At 58.4% G+C, this 10,844-nt stretch overlaps 1 protein-coding gene across 9 annotated transcripts; it reads right to left on the reverse strand.

Moving 5' to 3' along the window:
- Window positions 1–2,751: 2,751 nt before the first annotated feature.
- On the reverse strand, window positions 2,752–10,570 carry ZNF683 (zinc finger protein 683). Of its 9 annotated transcripts, none has more exons than XM_037499023.2 (7): window positions 10,518–10,570; window positions 10,305–10,385; window positions 8,238–8,365; window positions 7,472–7,676; window positions 5,285–5,976; window positions 4,090–4,218; window positions 2,752–3,136 (listed from the first exon to the last, which is right to left on the reverse strand). In XM_037499023.2, the coding sequence occupies exons 2-7, from the start codon at window positions 10,330–10,332 to the stop codon at window positions 2,813–2,815; spliced, it is 1,506 nt and encodes a 501-aa protein (XP_037354920.1). In that variant the 5' UTR covers window positions 10,333–10,385; window positions 10,518–10,570; the 3' UTR covers window positions 2,752–2,812. The 9 variants fall into 9 exon arrangements, with proteins under 9 accessions (XP_037354920.1, XP_037354919.1, XP_037354917.1 ...); XM_037499022.2 differs by having other exon boundaries at window positions 10,503–10,570; XM_037499020.1 differs by lacking the exon at window positions 10,518–10,570 and adding an exon at window positions 8,881–8,992 and having other exon boundaries at window positions 8,238–8,362; window positions 10,305–10,343.
- Window positions 10,571–10,844: the final 274 nt, after the last annotated feature.

The raw sequence follows: 10,844 nt of genomic DNA on the forward strand, positions 1-10,844 counted from the left end.
GCTGTGTCACGATAAGATCAAAACAAATTGCCCACTAACTGCGTAGACACACAAACATCTCGTGCCTGAGAGCACACCTCACGCACTCCCAGACACCAGGCCCATGAGCTACCGGGGTCCTCTTCACCGTCCCCTCCCAGCCACCTGGCTCTGTAGTCTCCTTTTACTCAGATATGAGGTACCAGTGAACACAGGACTTGGGAAGAAGCCACATGTTCAAGGTAACATGGCCAGTGGCAGGAGGGTTGAGATAGAAGTCTGCCCCGGGGCCTGCAGCTGCAGTCTCCAAGGCAACAGTGCTTCCAGGTGGGCTCTGGAGTCAGAGGCTTAGCCGGTCTCCCTGTACCACCTCTTCCCAGCTGACCTTGGGCAGGTGACATCACCTCTCTGAACCTCATTTCCGATTCTGAATCATAAGGAAAACCTGCCTCATAGAGCTGCTGTGGATTAAATGAGATAACGCAGCCAGAGTAGGAAGCAAGTGGCAAGGAGGTTTGTGGTCGCTACAATCCAGGGTGGAGGGGGAGCCTCTCCGGGGCAGACACAGTACCCCTCGGACAACTCCGGAACCTGTCACCCCTCACGACAAAAGGCCTCGCAGACCAGCGCAAGCTGAGGCTCAAAGTCCACAGGTGGAACGACCTGCTACCTTCACCTTTAAACTGTCTCTGGAGAGGAAATCACCGTGGACAAGCCTCCTGGCCGGCGCAGTTTTAGTTTCAAAAGCGCACAGGGACTTTATAAAGACGCTTCCCACTCCCCTTCCCCGTCGTGGAGCCTGGACAGTGTATTTTTATGCTTCAAGACACACACACACACGCCCCTTTCCACATCCACGACAGCGAAGACACCCCCCCCCACACACACACACCTACGGCCAGCAGCGCCCCCGCGCGGCCTGCAGCCCCTCACCTGTCCCGGCCTTTGGTCTCGGGGGTTCGCTTCCCAAGGCGCTCCCTCCAGACGGCCAGGCGGCGGGCCAGGCGGGAGCCCAGGCTCCCCCGCCGCTGGGCCATGGCGAGGGCGCGGTCCCGGATTCGGGGTGTCGGAGCCCCTGACAGCTCCCGGCCGCGAGCGCAACCCGGATCCGTTCATTAACGGAGAAACGCCTTCTCCGTCCCGCCCAGCAGAGCAAACGGGGCCCCGCCCGCAGCCCGTGAGGGCAGAGGACACCCTGGGGCTGCGCTCCGGAGGGGACCACCCCACCCCGGGCCGCGCCCCTGCAGCCCCCATCCCGAGGTCCCGCTCGTGGCCCGTGGGCGCTCCTTCCTCAGGCCCGAAGGCAGCAGCCCCGCGCCCCGCCGCGCCAGCTGGGAAGGGCAAGAGGGGGCTGCGGCGGCGGGAACCTGGGGGCGGGGCCGAGCAGGGGCTTCCACCCGGGAGGAGGCGGGGCTAGCGCGGGGCGTGGTCAGGGTCTGGAGTGGGCGTGGTCTTCCGGGCGGGGCGGGGCCTAGCCCGAGTGGGTATCTTCTGGCTCCGCACCTGAGGGAGTCAGCGCCTGAGCTTGGGATCCGGGCCTTGATCACTGGTGGGGGTCGAAAGCCATCCTGCCATGGCCCCCACCCCCACCCGCCATGAGGATTCCCTTCATCCTGGAGAACCTTACACAGGCGGAACGCTTGCCCAGTACATGAGCATGGGCTGTGAAACCAGTGGTGCGAATGGGCCCCCTGCTGGAAGTTGGCCCGGAACCCCACTCTCTGTATATCAGTATATTATTTGATAACAGCAACTGCTTATTATTACTACATCCTGGGCCTCCCGACTCCCAGGCAGCCCCCTTCCCCACTGATGCCAACTCTTTAATGCTCCAAGGGGGTGGGGTACACCCCCATTTGAGGGGAGCCTCTGGAACTGCAGGGAGAAAGGCCACCCCGAGGCTCCAGTTCCCCAGGCTCTGTCTGCCAGTTCTGCCCTGCCTGAAGTCCTTGTAGGGCCTCCACCCCTCTCCTGAGCTTGGCATCCCCTTAGTGGTTTGCCCTCTGTGGTGACTGGTCCTGGCACACTGTGGACATTGCGATTCTGGGTCATGAGTGGACACTGCCGTCCTTGTGTTCCTGCTCCTCCACCCCACATGGGCTCAGGTTCTGGCACATACAGAGGGAGGCGCACACCCCACCTGACCGGGGCAGGAGTACCAGCTGAGGGGGCATGGTAACTCCTAGGAATGACAGGCACTGGAGCCTCTGTTCAGAAAAGAGGGCAATGGTGCCTTGCACTTACCAGCACAGTCTCCAGCCCCATAGAGTCCCGGAGGAGTAGACAGGGTCCACTGGTGGGCTGAGATGGAGGACCTGGTCGCAGCTGAGAGGGAGCAGAGCCCAACCCAGCCCTGCAGGTAAGTGGCTGCAGGTGGCCACCCCAGGCACAGGCAACTCTTCCTGGCTGTGTCCCCTGAACTATGGAGTGTGGTCTGGCAGATACACAAGGCTTCTCCCTCCACTATTGAAATTTAGGTGGTCTTGGGCCTCCCTTGGTGGCACAGGCGGCTGAGCACAGCACTGTGAGGCTTTCCACAGCCTCTTAGTGCGGGTTGCATTCCAGCCAGCCAGGGAGATGCCCACATGGCGTGGCAGACCTCTCCTGTCTCTCCCGCTGCTCCCCTCAGCAGTGTACTTTAGTAGATCTGCCTGTTCTGTCCCCCACTCTGTCTCTGGTGAATCTTCTCACCTCCTGCACATCTGGCCTATGCCCTGGTTCTGGTATTAATAAATCTTTTTAAAAAAATTTAGAATGTCTTAGGTCATCACAGGGAAAATCCTTTAATTGCACCACCCCTGCCCTCTCCCCAGGGCAGTGTTGGCCCCACCTCTCAGGCTGCTGGTCCTTGCTTTCCCTGGGATGTCGAAGACGACTTGACCTTGTCCACGTCCCTGCCCATCTGCATCTCTGGTGGCACTGCCACAAAATCTAGTGCCCCCGGATGCCATCGGGCAAGGCAGGTGAGGGATGCCAGGGGCAGGTGGGTGTGAGCTAGGCGGTGGGGCTGTGGGGTGTGCAGCCGGTGGTGCAGCTTCAGGTGAACGTGCTGGGTGAATTGACTTGGGCAGACACTGCACTGGAAGGGCCGGGCCCCAGAGTGCAGACGCAGGTGGGTCTTGAGGTTGCTGGAGCTGCTGAAGCACTTGTGGCACATCTGACAGGAGTGAGCACTGGCATCAGCTCTGCCCTCCAGGCTGGCTCAGGATCTCTGCTCCCTCTCTTCATCTTGGAACCACCCCTTCCCCACAACCATCTCCTGGTCAATGCATTCCTGGAAGCTTCTTCCTCCCTCCCTCCCTCATTTCTCCTCAGGCCCTACATTGGACCCGGCCAACCTGGATTCTTAGACGCTGTATGACCTTGTGTAGGTGACTTCCCTCTCTGAGCCTTTCCCTCCTACTAGTAGCATGTGGCTGTGCCTAACCTCATAGGTGTGGTTAACTGAATGACATCATGACATAGAGCAATGCAAGGCGCTGCCACTTGAGTGTAACATTTACTGGGAGCTGCCACATGCTGGGAATTGGTCTCATGTAGTCTTCCCCCAGGACCCCAAAGAAGCATGACTAAGTATTAGTACTACTCCTATATTACAATGAGAAAGCAGAGGCTCAGCAGAGTGAAGTAACTAGCCAGAGGTCACACAGCCAGCTCGAGGCAGAGGTAGAATTTGAACCTAGGCAGCCCAGGCCCCTAATTATTCCACTGCTTTCCAATCTGCCTTTGTAAACCAAAGAATCCCTGTCCTTCTGACCTCCCAAAGAAGGTGTGCGGCTTAAAGAGGGAGGGAGCTAACTCTGCGGTGATGTTACCCATGGTGTTGGTATTTGTACACACTCTGGCATTAATGCCTCCAGCAATTCTGAGACATAGGTAGTGGGTATCCATTCCCTGAATCCCCCACAGACATGCCTTTCCATTTGCCCCACCGAGCCTTCCAGGTTGAGAGGGGTCGTCCGGCTCCTGTACCTCCCCACCCCACCCTGGCCTCCTGTCCTGTCTCCACTGGCTCCGGAGGAGTGGGGAATGGAGGCTACAGGGGCCACCCTCCCCAGAAACCCCTCACCAGCCTGCAGGAGTGAAGGGAGGGGCAGAGGGCGGGCTCACCGGACACTTGTGGGGCCGCTCCCCAGTATGCACCAGTTGGTGCTTCTGCAGGTGGGCGTACTGGGTGAAGCTCTTCTGGCACAGGGCACACTGGAACGGGCGCTCCCCACTGTGCACGCGCAGGTGGACCTGAGCCAGGTGTGGGGAGAGGCTGCCAACTGCCCGAGCCCCAGCAGGGTCGGGACCCTCTCCATATGAATCTCCACCCACATCCCCACGGGACCCTTTTTTTGTCATCAAGGCCTCTCAAGCCCCTTGCTTCTCTATCACCCCCTCAAGGCTTCTCTTCTGTCCTCAGGACACCCCACTCCTGCTGCCCTGCCGAGGGAAGACAGCAGAGGTCAGGAGCCGGGTAAGGGACGCCCTAGGAAGAGACATCCTGACAGGTGCTTTTCAAAGTGTGGTGTGCGCACGCGCATCAGCATCTCCGGGAGCCTGCTGGGCTGGACCTCAGGCTGCATCCACCGCAGACCAGCCGAGTCAAAGACCCGTGGGGCGGGGCCCTGGGAATCTGCACGGTCACTAGCTCACCAGGTGTTTCGAGGCGCTTGGAGGTTTAAGAACTCAGGCCCTAGAGGATCTATCAATAGCAAGGCTCTTCCCCGAGAGCCATAACTTTTCCTCAAATTCAGCGAGGGCTTCTTGCGCACAGCCTCCCGCGGGGCCGCCACACGCGGCGATGCGCTCACGGTCGCCGCCTGCTGGACCACGCGGGAGATGACGCCAACAGCGTGCCGTCCTGATTTGTGGGATCCCACTTGAGAAAGGCTGGTTGTCAGGTCTGTGGTCTAGACTCACTAAAATCTACCCGTTTTATCACCTGAACTTCAGAAAAACAAAAGGAGACTGAACCGGGAATCCAGAAATGATGGTTGTTCAGGAAACGGCTTTGCATTAAATGTTGAGAGTTTGAGATCAAGGCCTAACTTACTAATTTGAAGTCACCTTCCTGTTGGGACCCTCAGTTTCCCCACTTTTAACTTAAGTGAGATGATCTCATGGGCAGTCTTTTAGCGTGGAGCGGACTCTCTACAGAAGTGACCTGGAGAGGCCGGAGGAGCCACCCCAGATCACAGAGTAGAAGCCGCCCAGGCCTACCTCCTGGCATTACGGTGCTTGTTTCTAGAAGCAGGATGGAAGGGGGTCACTGAATGGTGCTGAGGGGAGCAGCGGGGTCTCCCCAGGGGGCAGATACCTTGAGGTTGGACAGCTGCCCGAAGTTCTTGCCACACACGTTACACTCGTACAGGATTCTGCCGTTCTCTTTCTTCAGTGGGTAGGGCAGCGGGGTGGTGCCTGCCCGGGACCCCGAGGAGACCCGCGTTGCTGGAGCCACCCCGCCAGCCCTCTGCGACCCTGGGGAGTAGGTCCTGGCAACTCTGGGGCCTGGATTCTGGGCCTGGGAGGGCGGGGTATGTCCAGAGGCTTGGGAGAAGGAAGGAAGCAGGGTCCCCTCCGGGGCACGATGGTACCCAGGCTCATCAACACTCTTCAGCAAGCTGGGCACAGCCATGGTGGTGTCGGAGGCATCTTGGGGCAGCATGAAGAGAGGGGAACACTGGGCAGAAGGTAGGGCCCCATAGGCGAGCAGGTAAGGTGGCGGCAGGAGAAGCGGGCAGGCGGGACAGAGGGAGCGGAAGTGGAACGGGAGATCTTTGAAGACAGGAGTGGGAGTGGGGCAGGTGCAGAAAGCCCAGGGTCTGGGCCCCTTTCTCTTCTGCTGGGCAGTGGGAGACGTGCTTTTGTGAGGAGAGACGACGGATGGGCAGGGGGCCCCCTCGCCAGCTCTTTCTGGCTGGCTTCCCGTCTTGTCCCTGGCTGGAGGGTACTTGGCTGTGAGTTTCTCATCATCTGTGGAGCTGGCAGGGAGCCCTGGTGCCTGGTGCTCTGAGCAGAAAAGGGAAGACGGTCAGGGTCCCTCAGCCAGGGGGTACGGTTTTGTTCCCCGTCTAACCTGCCTGGCTCAGGGTTGGAAGTCACAGCCTGTGGGTGACTTGGGAAAGGCATTTGTTTTCCTGGCTGGTGCCTGTGCCTGCATACCAAGAAAAGCAGTCAGCATTGTGCAGTGCTTGATAATTCTAGGAAGAGAAAATGGTTCAAGAAGCCTATGAGACACCAGGTGGGGATGCCAGGTGGGGTGAACTGGTTTGGGGCTGAAAGGAGAGGTTGGAGCTGGATTCATTGAGGATGGATCTGGGTGCCGTGAACCCAGGTGAGATCATGAAAATGACACTAGATCTGCTGTATCCCAAACTGAGGATGCTTGTAACTACATTTAATTAAAATTCGTACAATAAAAATATCAGTTCTTCAGTCGCACTCACAACCTTGAAAAGATCCAAGTATAGGACCTCCCTGGTGGTGCAAGGGGTTAAAATGCAACCTACGAAGCTATCTGCAGCCTCTGCAGCACGAGTTCAATCCCCGGCCAGGGAGCTACCCACCTGGCGAGGCAGACCTCTCCTGACTCGCCTGCAGCTCCCCTCGGCAGTGCATTTCAGTCGACTGCCTGCTCTGTTCCCCGCTCTGTCTCTGGTGAGTCCTCTCACCCCCCACACCTCTGGCCTGTACCCCAGTTCTTGTATGCATAAATAAATTAGAAAAGTAAAGATCCAAGTATAGAAAGTTTCCAAGATGCAGGAAGTTCTAGCAAACAGCACTTCTGAGATAGAGAACAGGAGCGGAGAAAGAGGCAGGGAAGGCAGAGAAGGCTCTGGACTGACTTCGGGGATTTTTCAGAGGTCAGGAGAGAAGAGTTATCCAAGGAGACTGAGCCACAAGGGCCAGTACAGTCAGGTTAAGCTTGGAGTGGTAGAAAGGAAAATACTAAAAAGAAAAATACTAAAAAGTATATTTCTGCTTGGATCCTCATTTATTCACTTAGCCCATCGATCTGTTTCATGACATGCTCTGTGCGGGGTCCCAGAAATAAAGGACATGGCAGCCCCCCTGCCCAGAAAGTCACAGTTGCATAGGAAATGGTATATCACGATGCGCAAGCCGAGACGTGGTCAAGGTCACAGGGCAGAAAGGGGAGAACCAAGACCCCACCCCAGGCTCCATGACTCCCAGTCATGCTCTTATAATAGAGATCCCTCCAGCTCAAACACCCTGGACTTTGGCCACCCCTACACCAGCCTCCCCCCCCAACACCCATGCTTGAAAAGTCACTTCCCACTCTTTTGGCTCAGGTGCGACCCTCTTGTAAGACCCCTGTGCCCCAGGTAAGAACTCCAGCCCCAAACACGGCAGGAAATAAAGTGTGCTTCAAGCTCTGTCCTCACCAGCGACATTGGACTCCCCGGCCCTCATCCTAACCTAACTGTGCCCCCCGCCACCACCTCAGCTCCTACCACAGTGCAGCCCTGTACCCTGGGCTTACTTCTGCTCAAGACATCCTGTCTGAGACGCTGCGGGGCTGGGCCCAGGTGTGCAGGCTGCAGGGTGCACAGGTATAGGTCCGGGCCCTGAGGGCAGGCCAGCAGGGTGGGCCTGGTTGGTGCCAGTGGCATGGGGCACAGCCAGCTGGTGTCGGACAGGCCATCGGTGTCCTCTGTGTTTGGAAGTGACCTGCAGGCTGGGAAGACCTGGAGGGCATGAGGCACGGGTTTGGCACTGGGGGCCAGACTCCTGGTCTCTGGGACAGGACTATCCCAGCTTGGTTTTCGAGGGGGTAGAAGCTAAGAGTCTCCCCCGCCAAGTCTGATGGCTTCCCCTCCCCCTCAGCCAAAGATTTCCCCCCCAGGGATTTTGTTATATATCCCAAACTTGCCCTCACCTGCAAACTAAAACCCCTCATCTAGCCCTGTGCCCCCTCCTTCCAGGCCTTCCTGACCATGCTGGTCCCACTGCGCCCAGACCATCTACTGCATTTTGAAAGGAGCCGAAGTGAACTTGGAGAAAGACCTCATCAAGAGTGTAATCCCCCGAGATGGACCTGAGCCCCCCACCGCCGCCCAGGCCAAGCCTCCACATGGCACAGTCCCTCCTCATTCCCCACAGACCCTGGGCATGAGTGAGGGTCTCTGGCACGTCAAGGGCACATCTCCAGGATGAGCCAGGGTAGGGGTGCCAAGGGGTAGGCACCCCACTTCCTCCTGACATCCCCACAGGCTGCCCTCAAAGCTAGGACTGGGCCTCCACCTTACCTGGTCACCTGGGCTGAGCTTCGAGTCCAGGCTGGGGGTCAGGGAACCCCCTGTACTCCCCAGGGCCTTGGTCTTGTGGCAACAACCCAGTTCTGGGGCAGGCTCTCCCTTCATGCCCACGCTGCCTGCTGGGAAGACAGGACAGTCACAGGTGAACCAGGACTCCTCCAAATAGCGGCCCGGCTTCCAGGGCCACCTCTTCCCCCGACCCACTGTGCGACCAGGAGCCAGTCATGGCCCCTCCTGGCCTCAGTGTCCCTATCTGCAAAATGGGAAAGCGGAACAACAGCTGTGTAAGGACATTTAGAAGCCGCTGGTGCCCTCCTGGTAGGTGTAGGACAAGGACTGAGAGGGGACCAGCTGGTCAGAGGTGAGGAGCAGAGCCGGCCTAATCCCCTTCCCTGGGGAAGAGAGGAAGATCCTCATGGAGATTATTTCCCAGTAAGCGCAGAGATTTGCGGGAACATCCCAGACTTCCTCAGGACCTCGGGGAAGTGGGAACCGACTGGGTCTCTTCCATGATGAAGCCATCAGCCATGGGCTCCCCTAAGGGGAAGTGTTCTAGCTCATTCATACAGCTTTTCAGGGTGACTGAGGAAGCCCCAGAGTCCTGCCACTGACCGCCCAGGTTCAGCCCTCTCACCAGGACACAGGGAATGGGCCAAGTGTCCCCCAGGGGCCTGTGGCTGGCCCGGGAGCCCCGCAGTCTGCTCAGGTAGCACCTGCTTCTCTGCCATCCTCCGCCGAAGATCTCACTGCACAGAAATCCCCCCAGCTCAGCAAATGCCTCAGGACCTCTCTCCTCCCCTCATCACTTCCCCTCCCTCCTTAACCCCTGTGGCAACAGCCCCTCGGCCCCTAGCACCGTCTCAGCCCTCCAAACCCTGCCTCTTTCCCCTTTTCCAGATCCTCCCATCCCTGCCCCAGGTCTCAAAACACAGTCCCCCCCGTGCAGCTGCCACAAGAGGCACTTCACCTGGCTCCGCAGTAGTCCCCACGACGAGACAGGAGGAGAGGAGGTGGGCAGGCGGGCAGCAGCTGCTGCCTGTGGTTGAGGCCCCAGTGGGTGTGAGAGATGACAGGAAGGTGTAACATTTGAAGTTGCCACAAATAGGAAGAGGGGGGCAGGCAGGCAGCTGGGGGTTCCTTTAGACCTGATAGGGGAACCGCCCACCTGCCTTTACCCACCTGTGGCAGCTCTGCTTGGCAACATGGGCAACGCACTGACTGCTGGACTGTAGTGAAGTGAAGGCTGTGAGGGCTTCAGTGTGGGGGTGGGGTGGGTGCTGTTTGGGGGACTCCAGAAGGCTGAGCAGGAGAGGTGCAGAGTCGGGGCTGGAGCTCTTTCTGGGGGTAGGGGGTAGTGATGATGGCAGGGAAGATGGCCATGGTGACAACGGGGGTAGGAACCGGCAGGGACAAGCGCAGGAAACACGGGAGACAGACGTGGGACAGAGAAGAGCAGGGTGTGACCTTAGAGCAAATATGTCCTCCCCCCTCCTTCTCCCCCTCTTTCTCTCCACCTCCTCTCACTCCAGTCTCCCTCCCCTGGGAAACCCTTTCTTCCAGATGGAGAACTGAGACACCCCCCCCCACCCACCGCCGCCCCGGGGCAAGAGAGAATTCAAGGACTGGCAAATTGCTTGTGAGGCATTACTGGGTACCAAAGGGGAGGTCCCAGTGGCCAGGAAGCAACTTTTAGGCCAATTTCATTGTTCCTGTAAGCAGAACACCCCCCCCCCAACCAGGCCTCACAAGTTCCACCCAGCGGTGTGTCCATATGGTCACACCACCCTGGCTGCTTCATTTCTGCCCTCACGCTCTCTTTCCCTGTGCCATGCGCCCAGTGTCCAGACCATGCTCCCCAGCCTTTATGGAGGTGCCCCTCCCATGGCACCCCTTGCAGTCTTGGTCCACCCAGACTCCACTCCCCCAAGGCTAGAGCGCCCCCACCCTCCAGGATCACAAGCCTGCCCCCCTGCAGCCTTGCCAGAATCACGGGGAGCAAGGGTGTCGCCAGCCACCCGCAGAAGACCCCACCCACATTGCCAGGGGAGATTCACGTACACCTTCGGCTTTCATCTGCCAACTCCATCCCCTCCTGGCATCACACTCTGCTCCCAACTCTCAGAAAAGTCTGTAGAACCTCTTGATTAAAACAGAAAATGGAAGTGGCCTTGGAGATTTCACATCTCTGGCCCCTGAAAGGCTTGGCTAGGAATGTCTTGGGAGGAGGGCTGAGGACCCAGGCCCTCAAGTTCCCACCTGAAGAACCTCTACCTGCCAGCCCTTTCCCCGCCCCTCTGCCTGGAGCCCTGCCAGCTCCTCTGTCCTGCCAGGTCCACTGTGATATCACTGGCCTGACTGTGAGGTCACCACATCCCTCAGGGGTAGCCCAACAGTAGGACCATGACCTTCTAGCCAGGAGCCTTTGCAGATGTCTCAATCCAGATGACAGGCCTAGGGCTTAGGAAATGCTCAGAAGGGAAAGTCAGGCTGAGGCACTTTCGGGGTGAGTGGGAGATACTGGGGAGGACTCTGAAAAGCAGCAGCATCTGGAAGAGGGGATAAGAGCTAAAGGGGTGGGCTGGTCCCCAGCTCCTAAGC

The sequence above is a fragment of the Talpa occidentalis genome, unplaced genomic scaffold (assembly GCF_014898055.3).
Source record: "Talpa occidentalis isolate TD23 unplaced genomic scaffold, MPIMG_talOcc4v2.1 talOcc4.9, whole genome shotgun sequence".
NCBI classification, from domain to species: Eukaryota; Metazoa; Chordata; class Mammalia; order Eulipotyphla; family Talpidae; genus Talpa; species Talpa occidentalis.

Bases quoted from the DNA above. Each gene is read 5' to 3' on its own strand.
- ZNF683 (XM_037499018.1), bottom strand. From the start codon at position 8,974: ATGGCAGAGAAGCAGGTGCTACCTGAGCAGACTGCGGGGCTCCCGGGC. The intron at 8,366-8,880 runs GTGAGAGGGCTG...CTGTCTTCCCAG, and splicing joins GGCCCATTCCCTGTGTCCTG to CAGGCAGCGTGGGCATGAAG. The intron at 5,977-7,471 runs GTAAGCCCAGGG...TTTTCTGCTCAG, and splicing joins ACAGGATGTCTTGAGCAGAA to AGCACCAGGCACCAGGGCTC.